Below are 21,509 nucleotides of genomic sequence, written 5' to 3'. Positions count from 1 at the left end.
TAGAATATTGTCTTGTCCCTGGCTGATTTGTCATTTATATGATACAGTGGACAGGAGCCTAACATTATCTAACTCCTAGATCAAAGTGCTACGAACTGCGGTAAACTGATGTATACCGGATGGCTTATTTAATGTTGTATGCATGCTCGATTCAGATTGAAAGATAACCAAAGGGTGAGGTCTGAAGCATTGTCAAAATTATAGCATGACATTTTGGTGTACAATATCCTAATAGGAATAGATCAGGTAAACACACAGAGTCTCGCGTAGAGTAGGAGACTCAAGAATCAAAGGACATAGGTTTGAGGTGAGAGGGGAAAGATTTAATAGGAACCTGAGTGGTAACTTTTTTACACAAATGGTGGTGGGTGTATGGAATGAGCTGCCAGAGGAGGTAGTTGAGGAAAGTACAATGGCAACATTTAAGAAACATTTAGACTTGTACATGGATAGGATAGGTTTAGAGGGATATGGGCCAAATGCAGAAATGTGGGACTACTGTGGATGGGACATGTTGGTCGATGTGGGCAAGTTGGGTCGATAGGCCTGTTTCCACACTGATCTCTGGCATTTCGGCATGGAGTGGCCAACCTCAGGCAAATCTAACAGGAGATAAACAGCAGGGGCTGATTGACCTGATAACTGCCTCATGAAGACGTCAGTTGCAATCAATGCATATTTCCATGAAAACGGCTTCTGGGATAATTTGCTATTTCCAAAACAGGCTCACCAAAACACAATGAAATGGGGATACAAAGAACTGCAGATGCTAGTTGACAGTGAAATGGGGCCATCTATTAGTAATGGGGGGAGGGAGAGAAAGAGTCGACGAATAACTTTTTAAAGTCACACAGTTAAGGTTTCCTGATGTGTCGTAAAGAACTGCAGATGCTGGTTTACACTGAAGATAGACACAAAATGCTACCGTGACTCAGCGGGCAGGCAGCATCTCTGGAGCGAAGGAATGGGTGACGTTTCGGGTCGAGACCCTTCTTCAGACATATCTAAGGTTTCCTGATTTGTTACAGGAATGAACCGTCAAGATGAATTTAGGGCATTAACATTTTCAGTGCTGTTGATGTGCACGACTGTTAGTCGGGGATGGTGGTGGTGGGGGGTTAATACCTAAGAATGGTGAAAAACAAAACAAAATCACCCTTCCTTGACCTGGACAGGATTGCATGCGGAAAGTTCAATTTCTTCCATTTCACTTGCAGGCGAATGTTTGCTTGGTGATATTTCGCCGCCAATAGCAATCCGGGAGACGACGCAAAGGCGCGCTCAACATGCAAATAGATCCAGCACTTCAGCCAATGATAGGGGAGGGAACGGAGACGCGGCCAATGGGATCGCGGTGAAACATTCCAGCCCCGCCCACGGGTGGGGCATCCCTCTGTGACGTCAGGGGAGCGAAGCCGAGCGCTATAAGAGCGCAGGAGGGATTCCCCAGCCACGTGTCTCCAATCCGACACTAGGCAGCGCTGAGTGGATTTAATCCTATTGCACAGACACCGAGAGGATTTATTCTATTACACAGACACTGAGACGATGAGTTCGGAAGTCCAGAAATCGCCAGACGATGGCTGTCTGCGTCCTAAAGCCGGCCGGGACAAGACAGAGTTGTGCCGGACGGTCACGGCGCCAAAGAACGGCAAATGTTATTGTCGAGGGCGGCTTCTTGGAAAGGTACAGCTAGCTATATTTTTAAAAAATAGCAGCTTGCTTGAGGAAAATGTAGGCTGGGCTGCTGCAGTGGAGGATTTAGTGTCTAATCCAACAGAAGGATTGAGAATGTTAAGGGTTGCGTTCTATTTAAATGCGGCCTCGCCTTTTCTGAGGTTTTAAGATTTGCTAAACCTTGCCTGGGTTAAGGATGAAATGATAACTGCTTGTTGAACTGAATTGAATTAAGAAACGACTTTGAAGGTCTTTTAATGGGGTTTTTTAAAAGACAAGTCTTAACATTTAAAGAAGAATCTGATGCTATTGTGTTGAAAGTAAATGCAAGCTTTTATTTCTGTAAAACATTGAGTCTGAAGAAGGGTCTCGACCCGAAATGTCACCTATTCCTTTTCTCCAGAGATGCTGTCTGACCCGCTGAGTTGCTCCAGCTTTGTGTCTAAGCGTTAACACTCGCAAGCTCTGACTGTACAATAGTCATTCACAGTCTGCGTATCTAAAACGGGCTCGAGTGATTTAAGACGGTTTTTCCATTTCTATCATGGTAACCTCACCAGAGCGGGTGACTATAGGAAGCCATTCAATTGTGGAACCGCCCGGGGTCAGTGGGATTTTCTACGAATGGTACTAATGTTGCAGGATACATATGGAATCCTTTTTAACCGACATTTGACGAATATGTGACAACTAGTCAAATCTGGTGTTTAACAATTAATTGTCGGGAGCTTTGTCTGATATGCCCTTTTTAATAATGGAGAAGGAATAGTCTTGAGATCGGAGTGGATTGAGGGGGCGGGGCGATTTCCCAGTGAAAGGGCATCTTTTCCCCGCCGGAGGTCTCCAATGTAGGAGCTGAGAGAGAGTATCTTTGATACAGACCGCCTCTCGTCTCCGCCGTTGAAGGTAGAATCATTGTCGCCTATAACCTCAACTGCTACCACATTAATGATCTTGGTGCAGAGTCACCAGCCCTGATTTTTCAGTGTTGAGAATCATCTCAAATCGAACATCGTTCGGATTCCGGGCGCGTTTTAAAGACAAAAAAAATAAAAATTGGCACGAAATACCTACAATTGAGGCGGAGTTGCATCAGTGAATTGGCGTTGCCACGTGTGCCGAATCTGCATGCTCCCTCAATCAGACCTTGAGTATGGGAATAGAGCAACCTAATGCTGCACTCCTAATCACTCGCAATTTGACCAGTATAATGGGGCTGACCAATTATTTAACTATATACTCTTTGTATTGTAAATAATTCAATAGTTTATTTATCATGCACCGAATATGAAAGGGAACAATTACATATTTCTTGGTGTAACGGATGAACTTGCCTATTCCTAACTTCACTGATATAACGCCCTTGTATGCAGTAGATGAGGTCTGGGAACTTCTCTGAAGTATTGTCATGCCCAGGATTCTATAGGCGAGCTGTTAATTGCAGAGTTTGAAGAAACCACGAATTTCCTTTTTTTAAATATCTCGAATGGGGAGATAGTTGTTTGATCATGATCCAGCATTGCACAATATGAAATGTAGTATATAAATAACACGTCCCAAAATATCCGGAAACTAGTTTATTTTTTCCGCTGCATGAACTCGTGTGTCATCGGAACACCGATCAAAGTACTGACGGTGTTGCAATATTCCGGGGCAACCACGAGAACCGCTATTCTGCTTGTGAAATCTTCTTAACTCACTTTACATTTGAAAACTCGGCTGTCTTCTTTTTGATGGAGTTGGTTGGCGTGTGGTCTGCCCTGTAACTTTGATGGATTCCCCCATCACTGGGCTGCATGCATGCACGTGTTCCATTCTGTGTCTCCCCCCCCCCACATATGTTCAATTGTCACGATGGGAAAACCTCGCCACCAGGCAAATGGCACTTGTCCTGAAGGACGATATATGTCTGCACGCAAGCTGCTCGTTAGTGTCTGAAGAAGGCTCTCGACCCGAAATGTCACCCATTCCTTCTCTCCAGAGATGCTGCCTGTCCCGCTGAGTTACTCCAGCATTTTGTGTCTACCTTCGGTTTAAACCAGCATCTGCAGTTCATTCTTACACAATTAGAATACAATGTTTGGTCTACACAAAGCACCAGCTATCTCTTTGTTTGTGTTAGACGCTTGTGCAAATATTAAGCAGTTGGGTGTTGTTGTTGAACCTGTTTGGTAAAGTAATTTTAAATATGATTTCTGGCATCAATGTTTCAACACTGACTCCCATATTGATTTGAAGCAAATCTAAGTGAGCATTCTTGCACTCAATAGCTTAAGAGACATGTGGGAAGATTCCTGCGTAAACTGGGGTGAATAACATTTCAGTCTCTTTCAAATCTGACATGTTAATTGACTTAGAAATATTATTTTAAACTTTAGTAGTCTGCAGCTTTCAAATTCAATTAAAAAAAATCCATCTTATTAAAAAAACTCTGCTGGAAATACTTTGTGGGTCAGACCATATGAGAAAAACAGTAAATGTTTCAGTTAAAAGCTGTTCATCAAAACTGAGTATTACCAGCACTTTATTTTGGGTTTTCCACACCTGCAAGACTTTTTGTTTTTTCCCCCTGTTGCTTAACGATTATCTTAAGTGGTCTAATTGGAAATGAAGCAATGCATTGTATGAAGATTGAATAGACATTGTTAACTTGAGGCGGATAGCCTAGAGCAATTGTTATGGCAGCTTAATATGTAGATGCATCTTTGCAAATATACATGGGTTATTTGATTTCATTAAAGTTATAAAATAGTTGTGAAAAGGTGGTTGCAAGTATTATAATTTTGTATCAAATTTTCTTTAGGGTGGATTTGCAAGATGTTATGAAATGACTGATCTCGCCAGTAACAAAATATATGCAGTTAAAGTTATTCCACATTCCAGAGTATCAAAGCCTCATCAAAAAGATAAGGTAAGAACTAAATTCAGTCAATTCCCTATTTTAATGCCGCCTCTGCCATACATCTGTGGTTATCTTTAAAGAGTAAATTTGCACATTCTGGCAGCTAAGAAATACTGGCTGGTCGGCTAATGTTCTGTGCAGTATCTAAATAACCATTCTAAGATGGTCGTCCATCTGCTTGTCATGGTGCAGCCAGCAGCTTTCTCCATGAAGCTTCTGTATTTCAAACTAATAAACCACTATCTTGGTAGTGTAACATGATTTATCTATGGGTCCAAAGGAAATGGGGTTGTGTAGGGTGTTTTTGGTTTGTATATTGGCTTTGCCTTGGTTTACTGGAACCTTCCTTATTTTTCAGATTGAAAAAGAAATTGAATTCCACAAATCCCTATCCCATAAATACATAGTGAAATTCTACCATAGTTTTGAAGATGATGAAAATATTTATATCTTTCTAGAACACTGCAGTCATAAGGTGAGTTTAATTTTCAGCCAATCATTAAGCAAGGTTAGATGATTGTTGTCTAGTACTCTACTTTGAGGGTAGATCTATGTGTGATTAGAATTGCTTGCATTTTGAAATCTTTTTGTTGAATGCCATGTATTAAAGTTGATTTATTTAGCAGCCCAAAGGACAGGATGTTAAGAACAAACGTAACAACCATTTGCTTTAAGTTTACGTCTCTTGCATGTCTGAAAATATGAAGTCCCTGTAAAGTTGCAACTGTTGCTCAACTTGCTTTTGTGTTATTCAGTCATTAGCTCACATCTTGAAAGCAAGAAAAACGTTAACGGAGCCTGAAGTCCGCTATTACCTCAGACAGATTATACTGGGTCTCCGATATCTCCATGTTCGGGATATTCTTCACAGAGACCTCAAACTAGGTTAGTATCATCTTTGAAGATGTTAATGCATAGGAGTGTGGATGAGCTTGTGTCACTGCAAGTTCCTGCATTTGCTGTTGGCTTGTTTTGTCTTGTGTTAGATTATAAAGATAAAACGCTGCAATTTCCTCTTCCTGATTAGGGAGAGAAAAAATAGAATGATTGACGGTGGGAGTGTTCATTTCTGAATATTGGGGAGAGTGTGTGGTTAGGGTTCAATTCTCTACTTGAGCACACTTCAAGTGCAGTAGCATGCCAGCTTGTACCTGACTAAGCTGTTTGAAGCAGTGCAATGTGACTAAATCTATGGACCAGATTCTGCTTGATCATTTGAGAGGAACTGAAGTCATTCTGAGGATGAGGGGTTGACTTCAACATTGAGTTGGTGTAACTTGCAGCTGCTTGCTCTAAAGCTCCAGTTGCTCTATTTGCATGGACTATTTTCGTGGCTTGGGCCGAGGATGACTTCCACTGAGGAGAGGCCAATGCAGCAACTTTAAATTGTGCTACGGTTATTGGCTTGTTTAGGACGTGGGGCACTTATCAATGAAGATCCTTGGTTCTCAATTACATTCTGAGTGCTTATGCAGAGTGTATTTCTGTAGCTGCAAGGAACTGCAGATGCTGGTTTACAAAAATGACAGTGCTGGAGTAACTTAGCAGATCAATGTTGCTGCAAGTGGCTTCTGGTTCTGCATTACACACACTGGATTTGATTGGGGAAAAGATGGCTGGCAGAGTTTAAAGGTTGAAAATGTCTAGGTTTTTAGGAGTGGAGTTTATGGATTGGAGATTAAGTACAAATTTAGATCTTTGACAGGATGAATGTGAAGGGATCTATTTTCTATAGGGACCGAAACCAAGGAGTATTAACAAGATAATTGTCACAATGATAATATTTATGCATTTGATTGGATTCAAAAATCCAGTTGAAATGTCTGCATTTTGCACTTTATAGAGTAATCTATGAAAATGATATCCTCTCCCTGACTGTCATGGTAAAGGTCCAGAAACGATATTGGTAGAAGTCGGGCTCTGGACAGTAGAGTCTCATTCCATTAAGCATAACCCATGGGGTACAAAGTTTGAAACTGGGGAGTGGGACGTCTAAAGAGCTTTCTAAAATGGCATCATTCCCATTCTCTATGGGGAAACTCTTGTCTTTGGCCAGAAGATCTTGTATTTTGTCTTCAATGCAATGAAATGAAACCTTTGAGTCATTTTCACATTTTTCCTTCAACAGGCAACTTTTTTGTAAATGGTAACATGGAAGTAAAAGTTGGTGACTTTGGCCTGGCAACTAAGCTGCTACCTGTTGATCAGAGGAAAAGGTATGATTGTTATGCACACATATTGGGGATGGAACTGAATTCGGGCAAACTGATAGAAGAAAGTTTGCTTTTGTATACTGTCTTTAGTGATCTCTCAAAGTAGTTCTTGGGTAACTTATTGATCTGCTATTGTGCTATTCTACAGATTGTAAAAGGGAAAATAGGATGGGGGAATTGAAATTTCTTAATTGTCAAAATTTGTTGTAATGAATTTGGATTTAATGGAACACAGTTCTGACCATGGCTGCTTTCAGACCAAGAACTGTTCAATAGTATAGGGAGGTTTAGCTACTGAGAATTCCTGACTTTTTAAGACCAGAGTTTGAATTTATTAGGAATTCCTTTGAGCTGATTTTAATTTTCTTTTTAGGACCATCTGTGGTACTCCAAACTACTTGGCACCAGAGGTACTAAATAAACAAGGTCACGGACCCGAGGCTGACATCTGGTCCTTAGGCTGCGTAATGTAAGTTCTTAATGCACTGATATCCATGGGATAAGTGACAAACCATTGTAAAGCTGACTTTTTAATGAAGATTTTGATCAGTTTTCAGAGTCAGCATGTTTATTTGCATCAACACTCAAACCACTACTTCCTCTGCAATAATTTTGCTGCTTGCATTGTCGTTCAGTTAAAATGTCAACGTGCCACTGAAGGTTCAGCAAGCCAAATCTTTCTGGTCATAATAACGTCACTTGTGGAATAACTTATCTGAATTTGCATAGGTGCATTTCCGAGTCTGTGCAATGGTTCATATTAAAGGAACACGCTAATGTTGCTGCCTTTTGCCAATTTGTCCTTGAAGAGAAATTAACTTTGCAAACCAGTGGGGTTTTTTTTGCGGGGGGGGGGGGGAAGAGAGAAGGGGGGAAAGGGAGACATATGTAACTGTTACATTTGCTTTTTGAAGGAACTTGTCAAAAATTGCAGTTTGCATCACATTGTTACATGTCTTGCACCATTGAACAGTTGGGTTGCTGTTTAAATGTTCAGCACTTGGTTAATGATGGGCTGAGCCAAAACCAGGCCTACTTGTATGTACAAAACATGCCTGCATATAGAGGGTATGATATAATTTTGCAAGTACTTAAAAGATTTTGTTCTCTATGAGATTGTCAAGGATAATGTTGTCTATTTCAGGTACACAATGTTGTTTGGCCGGCCACCTTTTGAGACTGCTGACCTGAAAGACACTTACAGATGTATCCGAGCAGCTGAGTACTCCATGCCTTCGACCTTCTCTGTTGCTGCAAAGGACCTTATTGGTAGCATCTTGAAGAAGAGTCCAGAACAGCGGCCCACACTAGACGCAATTTTGAATCATGACTTTTTTGCAAAAGTAAGAATGCACCTGGTTTAGCATGGCTGTGTGAAGTGAGATTTGGAATGCTTTTGGTGTTGCTGGTAGGAACAAGAATTGATTAAAAATATTAAATTGAATAATTTTAAACCTAATGAAGCATTTGAAAGTGAATCTGTGGAATATTTCAATGGTTGTCTAACTTGTCATGGGAGTACCCACTGTCATTTGAAGTAACAATCAAACTTTAACTCCACAAGCCACAATGTCTGCTTCTGTGTAGTGTTTTTTTTTTTTTAAAGACAGTTGGTCTTTTGCCAAATAGATATTTGTTTAAGTATTTTACAAAAATAATACATCTTTTACCAGTAAAGTGTATAGACGTATCTTTTTGAATCAGATAGGGTATCCATTCTAATCTGCTTAAGATGATTTATTTCTGCATGAGTAAATAATGTGCCTCTGCTTTTCAGGGTTTTACACCTGATGTGCTTCACCCAAGCAGCTGTACAACGCCACCTGAGCTCAACGGCCCAACTCCAACAAAAAACTTCTTCCAAAAGTTTACAGAAGCGTTCTTTGGGAAAAAGAAAGCAATCGGTTAGTTACTTATCTTTAATGTACCCGATGTCCAAGTAACCTTCAAGTCTGTTGTGTAGAACTTTCTTTATACTGGATCACTCCCCTATTGCCATCGGAGCTTTCAGTTGTTTTAAGAATATAAGTTGATCGCAAACCACTTTCAGCATTGTGTTAGGTTGAGAGGCTTAATTCCAGAAAAAGGGTGGAAATGGGGGCTGTAGCCTAGGCATCTAGGGCATTGATGCAGTGGTCTGAATGTAGAGCACCGACTTAATTTTCCTACCTCCCCAGAGGGCTATGGATGCTCAGCTAGCCAATATATTTGAGGCCAAGATCAATGGAAATCTGAACAGTATAGGAATCGGGAGATGGGACTTGATATGCATTTTGATGGTAATGCAGTTCTCCATCGAGCAGAAAGCTTTTTATTACTTTTCTTTACATGTATTTGAATGCTATTCCAGGTTCATTGAATTTATTTGCCAAATGCTGATGCTTAACCTGGGAGTTAGAATTACTGTCACTTCTAAAACAATTGAAAAATGTACATGCTGAATGTGACCTTCAATCCTTGGCCGCTCTGATCCCTTATCAGATTTGATGTGAGTTGCATACAAATTAGTAAGCCAGCAAACGTTTTTCCATCTAGAAGATCTAAAAATAGTGTGACCTCTTCCTGAAAGCAAAGTAAAAATGGTTTTGCGGAGGCATTATCAGACAACTAATCTCCTGCAGTTTTGCTCTTGCTCTTAAGATCTGCTGGTGTAGCTGTTCTCTAAATGTTCCATTTCTTTTGACTACAGGTATGGAGAAGGATGAGATCTCTAAACTTGCTGCTGATTTTATGAAGGCCTCCATCCATAGGCAGACAAGCTACAAGACTGAAAAATTATCTGAGGTAGCTATAACATTGAGAATACTCCACTTTCTCATCTTGTATGAATGTTTTCCATTGTTTTTCCTATCCTCCTTTAACCCAGTCAGTGTCCATAGCCCACTTCATAAACGCTGAAAGACCATTGACATGAAAACGCTGTTTTCTCCTTGGGTGCTGCCTGCTGAGTGTTTCAAGTGGTGTTAAGTTTTAATAATTGCATGCTCTTTCTGCACTGAATACAGGCCCACAATCCTTACACTATGGAAACTTAATTTCCTTTCCTCCCTTGAGCAAATATACTCGTTTTTGTAATTGTTAGTGGTTACAGTAGCTGGTCTCCTTAATTACCTTGGAATAAAATAGTAAAACATAATGGATTGAATTAACATAAACTCTCCCATGCCTCAAATTGAGTGCCTTGCACTCATTTGAATCCCTCCACCCCCAAACTTGACACGTTCATTGACATGTTTTCAATTTGAAGATGTGAAATGGAAGATTGTTGTACTTGCATGACATAATGCAGGCCATCAATATTTCTATTATAAGGATTGAAGAGTTAAAGACAAAATATCAAATGGGCTGTTGCAAAAGTGGCCCTGTACATATTAATACTGACCATTCTGTTCTACTAGAGTCAGAATGAGCGGTGAACAACAAGTGCATGCAAAGTGAGAGGTGAAATGTTTGTTTCTTGGTTTCCAGGATGTGCACGTAACCTACTTTTGCTAATCATTGTATTGCAAACAGTTTGTGCTTTGAACAGTATCTAATCTATATGTAAGTCTAGGGAAACTGTAGCTTTGTAGGTATTGCTGTGTTCATTTTTCAGATCTAGCTTTTATCCCACTAATTACATTTAAACATGGCAATGAAGCACAGCAGTACATCAAGAACTAATTTCCTTTTGCCATAATCTTTTTTCCTTCTGATGTACCCTAATATTTTTATCCATCTATTCTCTTTAGCTTACACTTCCTTCTGGACACATGACAAACTCTCTTCGGAAGGAGAAAATTGCTACGCAATCAAAAACCGTTAACGAGCCATGTAAAGGATCCAGTGCCAATTGTGAGTTGGATCACTTCTATGGATATTTTAAACACAAATGTCATTGACTTTGAATTGGAACATAATCTGAAACTGTATAGCTGGGACAAAGTCTTGTGCTGCATTAGAATATTAAAGCAGATGTAGGCCTCTTTAACACTTTGCCTATTGTACTGGTTGTAAGATAAGAAAAATATATTCTCTTGGCACCATTTTCCTGTGCTAACACCATATTCTTTGATGCCCTTAACATCCAAATGTCAATCCATCTTCAACATGGTGATGGAGCTACTTTAGTTGCCTGCGTGATGAATTCTGAAGATTCCTGACCGCTAATTTGTTTAAATTTTTTTTTTAATCTAATATGTTTGCTTGATACCGAGCCTTTAACCCCTACATCTAGTTTCCCTGGCCAGCACATCCTCTCTGCATCTATGTCGGGGTCTGACGAGAATATTTTATTCCAACATTATTCACTTATTCTTCAGGTAGTGGGACCAGTCTTGCATCTGTTTCTCTAGATTACCGTAGAGTTGTCATTATTAGATTTTCCACATTTTTTTACTAGCTTGTATTGTTATTGTTACAAAATTATCTTGCACTGGGTCCTGCAAAAACTCTTGCCTCCATCTTAACTTGCAAAGTGCCCAATTTTCACTTGTGTTCTGACCTTTCATAGTATTGTGGCACCCAATGCAATAATCTCTTTTTACTTGCCCTTGATTTCAAATCCTTGTCTTTGAATCTCAACCTAGCAACTTTTATTTAACCTCATTTTGATCACATCTTAATCATTCTACCATTAACAATCTGAGATTTTCTTCCATGGCAGCAGTCAAAATAATTAATTCCTTAAAGCTGCCTGATTCTTGCCAAATGTCCTGTGATACCAATGATGGTCAGAGCTGCCAGCTGGATTGTAAATTGAACACTATTCTCAAAATTTGCATACTTTATATTTTTACAGCTGCTGACGAGGGACCCGCAGCTCAGCAAATGACAGACGCTGCTACCTGTGTTCTCAAAAGTTGTCTTACAGCTATGCCATCAGGTACATGTCTCTATGGTATTTAGATTTTGAATTTAAGTGGAGGTGCAGGGTCATGAGTGAGAAATCAATCTTCATATTTGAATCTTAGTCCTGTTTTGAACTTCCACGGTTTTCCATGGATCTTGTTAGTTCTCCGAATGAGAAAGCTTGGTCATGTTTGTGGAGTCTGAAGCAATTGACAATTTTCATTTTTTATAAATGTACTGGATAATGTATATACAATAATGATGTGATCAACCAGGCTGTTTTCTCAGCCTGAATGAATTGAATGTTAGTTGAAGAACTGGTTCATTCTTGCAAAAGCCAATGGATCATTTTTATAACCACCCTAGAATATCTCATCTGTAATATGGCATATTTGACTGTACAATACAAAAGGGATTCTTCAGGCATATGGTGCCTTCTTGCAGATGAGATGTTAAAGGGATTGTGCAAAGCTGAGCGATCTAAAATCTGTGGGGTTTAATTCCTGTGCACTGAATGTGGTTAGAAACATGTCCAATTATATGAACTTCATTGTGTAGGAAGGAACTGCAGATGCTGGTTTAAACTGAAGATAGACGCAGGATGCTAGTGTAACTCGGCGAGGTAGGTTGCATCTCTGGAGAGAAGGAATGGGTGAGGTTTTGGGTCGAGACCCTTCAGTGTGAAGGAGGGTCTTGACCCGAAACGGGAGTCTGAAGAATGGTCTCTACCTGAAACGTCACCCATTCCTTCTCTCCAGAGATGCTGCCTGTCTGGCTGAGTTACTCCAGCATTTTGTGTCTATCTTCTATATGAACTTGATTATATCCCATTGAAATGGCACTAAACAATCTTGTTAAAGTGACTCGGCAGCCAAACAAAAATTCTCAGCTATAAACCCACTTAAAACACTTAAAGATTTGAAGTAGACATATTAATCCTTTAATTTAAAAATCCATAATATTTGGTCATTGTTATCTCTAAACCTTGAACACAGCATAATATTTTAAAGATGCCTTGCAGCAAGACTAATGTATACGTTTAATGTTTTCATAATATTTCATGAACATTTAATTTTCAAACTGATTTTTGCCAGACGCCATTGGGAGGTTCTAAAACAGCACAGCCTGTGGATATAAACTGAATCGAGTTACGTATTTCCATATGGCAATTTTGGAGTTGCATCAGTCTCTCTGGTGCTGTTGTATGCGTGGCAGTGCTGGCAATGACCTGAAGCAGAAATGTGCCCAGTGTCTTTAAAGATAACTTAAATTCTGCCCCTGATGGTAGTGCAGCACCAGCACCAGGGACACATGTTTGATCCTGACTATGGGTGCTGTCTGTACGGAGTTTAAGTTCTCTCTGTAATTGTGGGTTTTCTCCGGCTGCTTGATTTCCACCCACACTCCTAAGACTTGCTGGTTTGTAGGTTAATTGACTTCTGTAAATTGTGCCTAGTGTAGGATTGTGCTGGTGTACGGGGTGATTGCTGGTCAGTACAGACTCGGTGGGCCGTAGGACCCGTTTCCAAACTGTACCTCTAAAATCTAAATATTTTAATCTGTGTATAATAGAGTGAGTAAATATTGTTCTGTTTCTTTTAAACAGCTAGAAAGAACCCAATAGGACAAGGCCTCCATCGGTCCAAACCTTTTTTGTGGGTCACCAAATGGGTTGACTACTCCAATAAATACGGCTTTGGATATCAATTGTCCAATCGCAGCATAGGTGTCCTGTTCAATGATGGAACCCATATGAGTATCTCCGCTGACAGAAGGTGAGTTTTTTTCAGCAAATGAGAATCTTCCAAATAGACTACTTTTGTGAATCTGAGATTATAGTCTTTGAACAGTTGCTTCCATTCTACAGTTTCTCTATAGCCTGTCCTCTTGCATTCCTTCGTCCTAACTACTCTGTCCCTCGCCTACAGAATAATTAATTTACTAAAGCCTGTTTAACAACTAACACACTAAATCAAATAATGCAACATGTGAATGAGAAATCTTGATAGACCGGTAACTGATTCATTCATTGTCCACATCTTGCGTTTGGTGCAGGGATTACATTCCTCAAAGGCGCCACATAAAACCACTTAAAATAAATATATACTGCAATGGGCATAGATTTGAGTGTTATTTCACAAGTACAATGCCACAGTGGTGTAGCGGTAGTTCTGCTGCATTATAGTGCCAGAGATCTGGGTTCGATCCTGATCATGGGTGCTGTCTGTACGGAGTTTGTAAATTCTCCCTTTGACCACGTGGGTTTTTTCCCTGGGTGCTCTGGTTTCCTCCCACACTCCAAGGACATACAGGTTTATAAGTTAATTGGCTTCGGCAAAGGTTGTAAATTGTCTCGTGTGTAGGAAAGTGCTAGTGTGCAGGGATCGCTGGTCGGCACGGACTTGGTGGGCCGAATGGCCTGCTCCTGCATTGTATCTCTAAACTAACAAAGTTCTGAAACTGCTGGATCATCAATATTGCTGAATATCCCACGCAATTGCAGGGAGAGCTACACAAGGTTAAGCTTAAAACCAGGTCATCAGATCTGAGTTGGCCACCTCTCCCAGAGGAGATTGAAAATGGGCACTTCTGCATTAAGGTAGACATGTCCAATACATGACCAATGTTTGCTATAAACATACTGACATCAGACCCTCCCTGTTGAGTTTAGATCTGCATGCAACTTTGTTCTAAAACAGTAACAAAGGCATCAATTTTCTTAGACTAGAAAAATTGTTTTTACGCAGTTGTGTTTATCTCTTATTCATGTGATGTAAACCAGGGTATGTTCCCAGACTAAACTTCTATCCAATTCTTTCAACAGAAATGTGTATTATTACCTCAATAACAACCAACACTATTCCTTCCCTGCCACTGCAATCCCAGAGTGGCTGACCAAACAGATGATAATTGTCAGTTATTTTGCCAACTATATGGAGGACAATCTAATGGATGTAAGTCATGCAACAAATTTCATTTCACCCTTAGCTTTTCACACTTCAATACTTTGAGAATTGTAGAGCTGTTAACATTGGATGCAATGGGTGAATTTAAATTTTCTCCAACCATAGTGTTAAAAAAAAAAAAAAAAAAAAAAAAAAAAAAAAGCTTGCTTGATCCCTGAACCCGAGTAGTTTTTGAATTATTATAGTTGAGCACTTGAAACATTAAGAATAGATTTCTGAAAGTTTTTTTTTCTCTGTTGCAGGGAGGTGACTTGCCCAGGACATTCCTTGAAGATTGTCAAGATCCATCTTTGTTCCTGTTGCAGTGGGTGAAAACTGATCATTCCTTATTGATGTTGTTCAACAATGGCACTTTACAGGTAAATGTGGTCAATACTGTTACTTGCCAGATACTGTTACTTTTCCCACTTTTGCTTTCTAGTCCTGTGCATGGTTCTACTCTAGTATCTCGATCGTAGATCATTGTTCATTATGGACTTTTATGAGCAAGAAAGCCTTCGGCCCACCATATCTGCACAGACCAGCAATCCCCACATACTAACCCTATCCAGAAGTCCAGAACAAGGGGTCACAGTTTAAGGATAAGGAGGAAATCTTTTAGGACCGAGATGAGGAAAACATTTTTCACACAGAGAGTGGTGAATCTCTGGAATTCTCTGCCACAGAAGGTAGTTGAGGCCAGTTCATTGGCTATATTTAAGAGGGAGTTAGATGTGGCCCTTGTGGCTAAAGGGATCAGGGGATATGGAGAGAAGGCAGGTACAGGATACTGAGTTGGATGATCAGCCATGATCATATTGAATGGCGGTGCAGGCTCGAAGGGCCGAATGGCCTACTCCTGCACCTATTTTCTATGTTTCTATCCTACATACAGTAGGGACAATTTTGCAATCAACAGAAGCCAATTAACCTCCATATCTGCACATCTTTTGGATGTGGGAGGAAACCAGAGCACCCGGTGAAAACCCCATGCAATCACAGGATGAACATACAAACTGTACATAGATAATCAGGATCTATCCTGGGTGTCTGGCACTGTAGGGCAGCAACTCGAGCACTGTCGCCCCTTCTCTTGAAACAAAGGTGCTAAACTTTCTCCTTTCTCTTTCTCAGGTGAACTTTTATCAGGATCATACGAAGCTCATTCTCTGCAAAGCTGATCAGTCTTACCTGCTTACATACATCAACAAGGACCGTGTTGCCTGCACATACAAACTGAGCACCATAATGGAACTGGGATGTTCACAAGAGCTCCACCATCGTCTAGCCTACACTTTGAAACTGCTACAGCAACAGAAGACTGATATTTAAATGTGATTTGAAACCTTCAGGAGAGGGCCACAAGCTTCTACTATGGAGTTTTTAAACCGGGTGCAAGAGACTGAGCTGATTGAACATCACTATGAAATTAGCCAGTGTTTGGCTAAAATTTGCTGCTGTTTTGGGTGGTGGGGGAGACTATGGTATAGAACCTAAAATCTTGCTCTTGGTAGTTTTGTTCATGATTTTTATTTTTAAATTTTTTTTTAAGGAGTATCACTATTCAAACTGGATGTGAACACAACAGTTATCAAACTTGTTTGTTTCTCCTCTCCTTTGGTACTTGACGGTTTCTGGGATGACAAATGTTTTTGACTTTAGTTTATATTAATAAGGATAAATTGTTACCACCCTAAAAATTTGAAACTTTGGCATTGAGGCTTAAGTTGGTCCAGAAAACTAGACGTGATGGCTAATTTGACACGTGAAAATGCACATGTTCAAATAGTTATAACATCCTCGTCGTTCCTGAGAATGACTGCTTTTGCCTAGGCCCAAAGGATGATCCAATTTGATGGTTAATAAATGCACTTCCAATCTTGCCAGGTTGATGTCAGAAAAATCTTGAACTTAGACTGTTTGTAATGCAAGAACTGATGTAAGTTTGCATTTATAATTGAGCAAATGTTGCTGGTCATTATATCCGATTTTGCCAGGATTGACGTTTGCACGTTCAAATAAGCTAAGCGTTTAGCTGCTTATAATTCAGACTTGGCGTTAGGCATGTTATAAACTAATCAATGCAAACTCTAATTTTGCCTAGGTCCCTGTTTAAAGGAGTACAGGCAAAGTTCACTGACACATTACTTTAGCTTGTTCCAAATCGAAATTCTGACATGTTACAATTGCTGGGTCTGTATTTATGGTGGTTGTTCTGAGATGGAACATCTTTTTCCACTGCCTGCTATTGATTGGAAACAAATTTTCCACTGTGATCTCTCTACATTGGGAGCATTTGAGCAATATTGGATTATTTGCAGCTTGTTGTTTAACATCTTGTTCTAGATGTTCAGTTGTGCAACAATTCAGGCCTTTATTGCCAAATGTTAAACTGCCTTGGCGTATTATGAATTCTGAGTCAATCAAAGGACATAAGTGCATTTGTGGACAGACTATTTTGTTACCCTAGAAACTGTAATATAGAGGACCAGACATTAAACTTGTATTTAAAGCCAGATCTTGGGGATTGAACATATGTTTGTTGGAAACAAGACTGCCTTCTGATGTGGGTTGATCTGGAGAATATTTTGCTCTTCCCAAATGGCATGACAAAGTCTTGCTCCAAATTGGTAGATGGTTGGCTGAGTCTGAAACTTGAGTATCAAGAAAGCCATTTTGTAGTCATTGGTTTGAGAGGGGAATATTAGTGGGGAAAAGTTGCATTTCAACTGGTACAACTGAAGTGTTAATCCAAAATCGAGATTCCTATTTATCTGCACCTTTAGGTGTGATGGCTCTAGATTCCTTAGTATTTAATAAATTTGGTCTTATTTATGTTTATGCAAGTATTCAGTGTGCCTAATTTATTTTTGTATTTATTATTTATTTCTTTGCCATTTTTAAGGATACCAGAATGCTGAGGAATTCTGAGTGTACAATATTTTTTATCAAAATAAAGCTTCATGTAAATCACTAGTGTTCTCTTTGCTTGATGCAGATTGTGTGTGTGTGTGGGGGGGAGAGGGAAAGACCCATGCCTAAAGGTAAATGGACAGTTTATTTTGTAATGGATTGCAGTGGGTAAAATGGCTGAGCAAGAATTTACCTTTGCACCCTACCTAGCCATGTGTCTGCTGCCACTTCAGTGGTTAAAGCACTGAAGGCTTAGGACTAGCAGTGGGAAAATCCTAAAACTCTAGTTCTAACTCTCAGGGGAAACTTTCAGTTTGACAATCTCCAATAACCTTTTAATGCACCAAATTGGTTTGTTAAATTTACAATTTTCCAGATGCTTCCAATGGACAATAGGTGCAGGAGTAGGCCATTCGGCCCTTCAAGTCAGCATCACCATTCATTGTGATCATGGCTGATCATCCACAATCAGTACCCCGTTCCTGCCTTCTCCCAATATCCCCTGATTCTGCTATCTTCAAGAGCCCTATCTAGCTCTCTCTTGAAAGTATCCAGAGAACTGGCCTCGACTGCCCTCTGAAGCAGAGAATTCCACAGACTCCCAACTCTCTGTGAAAAAGTGTTTCCTCATCTCTGTTCTAAATGACTTGCCCATTATTCTTAAACTGTGGCCCCTGGTTCTGGACTCCTCAACATCAGGAACATGTTTCCTGCCTCTAGCGTGTCCAAACCCCTAATCTTATGTTTCAATAAGATATCCTCTCATCCTTCTAAATTCCAGAATATACAAGCCCAGCCGCTCCATTCTCTCAGCATATGACAGTCCCACCATCCCGGGAATTAACCTTGAACCTACGCTGAACTCCCTCAATAGCAAGTCTTAGTTTGTACAAGGTCCAGTCTTTTAGTCACTTAGAATTAAGTGACTGAAATACCATTTGAACCACTGGCATCTTTTTGCACAATTGGGATGGGGGAGAACAAAGGTATTTCCTTGTCGAGCATTTGGTATTTGTTTCATGTCACGGACCAAGATATAGTGAAAATGTGTTTTTGCAAATGCAATTGCAACTATCTAGGCAAATGCAATTTGCAAGTGCATCAAGGTAGTGCAAAAGAAACGGTGCAGAATTGTAATAGTTAGACAAAGTGCCATTGAAGTGCCAGGGTCACCATGAGTTAGTTTAGGAGATTTGGAAAGCATCCTTACCAGGCCCATAACAGCAGGGAACAAGCTGTTCTTGAGCCTAGTGGCATATACATTCAAGCCATTATCTTCTGCCTAACAGGAGAAGAGAGAACAACTGGGGTGAGTGGTCCTTTATGTTGGCTGGTTTCCTGAGGCATTGACATGTCAATACATTTTATTTTTGCGGGGTCGGAGGTGGCTGGTTTGCTTCATGTACTGTGCTGTGTTTACCACTCCCAATTTCTTGAAGTCTAGGGCAGAGCAGGTGCCATTTAAAAACTTGGCCCCTTTCAGATTCTACACATTGGGATTAATTTCTGCTGGCTAACTGATCTACCAATCTGCATCATTTTGGGGCATGACACAAAACCTGTGAAACCGATGCAGCCATGGAGAATGTACAAACTCCACACTTGAACATGGATCACGGAGCAGTGAGGCAGCAGCTTTATTCACAGTGCCATTTAGAAGTTGGCAATGATATCAAGTTCCAACCCCTGTGATATAATGTAAATAGGAAACTTGTTTAGTGACTATTTAGAAAGCAATGTTTCAAACCTTTGGACATTATGGTAATATTTAATTACTTTATATTTGCACACCAGATACTTGTATTTGTTTCATTTAGGATTTTATCACAGGCAGTTTATTATCCACACTGGTATAATTTGGTCTGAATAGCAGCTTAGTTTTGTGTTACGTTATATGCCTTAATTACCCATTGCAGTGAATATCTAGAGTGAATTGCAAAGTTATTTCAAGCTTAATTATTCTTACTATGAATAATGTATCTACATAAGCCATTTAAAAAAAAAAAAAAAAAGTCTTGTATTGTGTTAATTTTTTCTTTTGTGCACTGTCAATATCAAACTTCCACAATTAAGTAAATTTCCACTGGGATCAATTCAGAAACCATGTTAATTAATGCTGATGTAATTTCTGCATGAATATTTCCAGAATGTTGGTCAATCATATCTGTTTTGATAAATGGTCTATTTCTGGGCTCTCCATAGATGTTATCTAACATGCTGAATGCAACGCGTTCTGCTTTTGTTTGCATTCCTATTATCTCTCCTTGCAATGGTGTAATATTTAAGTGCCAGGGCTCTACCATTTTCAATTGGATATCATTGAGCCTGGCTTAATGTCATTGTGTGCTCATTCTGCCTGGCTGACTTGCAAGTTAAACAGAAATGTAGGACTCTGTGCTAAAGTCAGGAAGGAAGGCAACTTGAATATCAGGATTAGAGCACTAAAGCTGATGAGCATTAGTAAGGTGGTGCTGCTCCACATTTGGAACAATGATTTCAGTAGAAGTTAAAACTGCAGATAGCAAAAATAATGGTGCACCATTGCATTTGACCCCTTAAATTCTGCAATGGATGACGAGGGGCTCTTCAACCTAATCATGTTTTTGTTAATCTAGTGATTGTTATTTTGTTTGTTTGAGAATCCACATGTAAGATAACTGCTCAGTTTGGTTCCTATCAGAAAATTTGACTTGTTTAGAATGACAATCATTAAAGTATGATTGCGCAAAGCATAATGCATCTGTAGAGTGCACCTATCCTCAAACAAATCAATTGGAATCAAAATGGCAACACGGGTAGATGGGATGAAAGTGTACTGCACACTTGCCTATATTTGAAGGGGTATTGAGTTTAAGTTGGCTTGTCATATTTCAGTTGTACAAGATATTGGTGGGGCCACACTTAGAAAGAAAGGTCCCACATAGGAGATTAGTGGGCAAAATTAGGGTACATGGTAGTGGGGGTAGAGTGCTGACATGGATAGAGAAGTAGTTGGCAGACAGGAAACAAAGAGTAGGGATTAACGGGTCCCTTTCAGAATGGCAGGCAGTGCTGGGTGCTGGGAATGCAACTATTTACAATATACATCAATGATTTGGATGAAGGGATTCAAAGTAACATTAGCAAATTTGCAGATGACAAAGCTGGGTGGCAGTGTGAACTGTGAGGAGGATGCTATGAGAATGCAGGGTGACTTGGACAGGTTGGAGGAGTGGGCAGATACATGGAAGATTAAGTTTAATGCGGATAAATGTGAGGTTACCCACTTTGCTAGCAAAAACAGGAAGGCAGATTACTATCTAAATGGTGTCAAGTTGGGAAAAGGGGAAGTACAATGGGATCAGGAGGTCCTAGTACATCAGTCTATTAAAGTAAGCATGCAGGTACAGCAGTGAAGAAGCGAATGGAATGTTGGCCTTTATAACAAGAGGAATCGAATATAGGAGCAAAGAGGTCCTTCTGCAGTTGTATAGAGCCCTAGCGAGACCACACCTGGAGTATTGTGTGCAGTTTTGGTCCCCTAATTTGAGGATGGACATTCTTGCTATTGAGGGAGTGCAGCGTAGGTTTACAAGGTTAATTCCCGGGATTGTCATATGCTGAGAGAATGATCACATTGAATGGCGGTGCTGGCTCGAAAGGCCGAATGACCTACTCCTGCACCTATTGTCTATTGTCTATCAGGCTAGAAAAGGTGCAAAAAAAATTCACAACAATGTTGACAGCACTGAAGGGCTTGAATTATAACGAGAGAATGGGATTGTTTTTTCTTGAGTAATAAAAGCTGAGGGATGGCCTCATTGAGATTTGTAAAAGTATATGCAATGTAGATGGTCAGTTTTCCCAGGGTAATGGAGTCTATAGGTGGATACATAGTTTGAAGGGGAGAGGGGAAAGATTGAAAGGGCACTGAAGAGACAGGTTTTCATACTCTATGGTGGGTATATAGAATGAGCTGCCAGAGGAAGTGGTAGAAATTGGGTACAATTGCAAAGTTTGAAAAATGCATTTAGATAGGTACAGGGTTAG

General features: G+C 40.0%; 1 protein-coding gene across 1 annotated transcript; it reads left to right on the top strand.

Annotated features, from left to right (window-relative positions):
* The first annotated feature begins 1,452 nt into the window (after nt 1–1,452).
* plk3 (polo like kinase 3) lies at nt 1,453–17,540 on the top strand. The gene is made up of 15 exons (XM_033028745.1): nt 1,453–1,686; nt 4,481–4,588; nt 4,938–5,054; nt 5,335–5,464; nt 6,708–6,795; nt 7,166–7,261; nt 7,937–8,135; nt 8,570–8,696; nt 9,482–9,576; nt 10,524–10,626; nt 11,573–11,656; nt 13,229–13,397; nt 14,447–14,576; nt 14,831–14,947; nt 15,702–17,540. Exons 1-15 carry the CDS (start codon nt 1,549–1,551, stop codon nt 15,897–15,899), a joined length of 1,899 nt encoding a protein of 632 aa, XP_032884636.1. The 5' UTR covers nt 1,453–1,548; the 3' UTR covers nt 15,900–17,540.
* The last annotated feature ends 3,969 nt before the right edge of the window (nt 17,541–21,509 follow it).

Source organism: Amblyraja radiata, chromosome 10 (genome assembly GCF_010909765.2).
Source record: "Amblyraja radiata isolate CabotCenter1 chromosome 10, sAmbRad1.1.pri, whole genome shotgun sequence".
Taxonomy (NCBI): domain Eukaryota; kingdom Metazoa; phylum Chordata; class Chondrichthyes; order Rajiformes; family Rajidae; genus Amblyraja; species Amblyraja radiata.
This window is presented reverse-complemented; position numbering and strand designations above follow the sequence as displayed.

What these genes read in the sequence shown, in the direction of transcription:
- plk3 (XM_033028745.1), top strand. Translation starts at nt 1,549, where the DNA reads ATGAGTTCGGAAGTCCAGAAATCGCCAGACGATGGCTGTCTGCGTCCT. An exon ending in ATCATGACTTTTTTGCAAAA is followed by an intron (nt 8,136 to 8,569) that starts GTAAGAATGCAC and finishes TCTGCTTTTCAG; the next exon opens with GGTTTTACACCTGATGTGCT. An exon ending in TGGGAAAAAGAAAGCAATCG is followed by an intron (nt 8,697 to 9,481) that starts GTTAGTTACTTA and finishes TTTTGACTACAG; the next exon opens with GTATGGAGAAGGATGAGATC.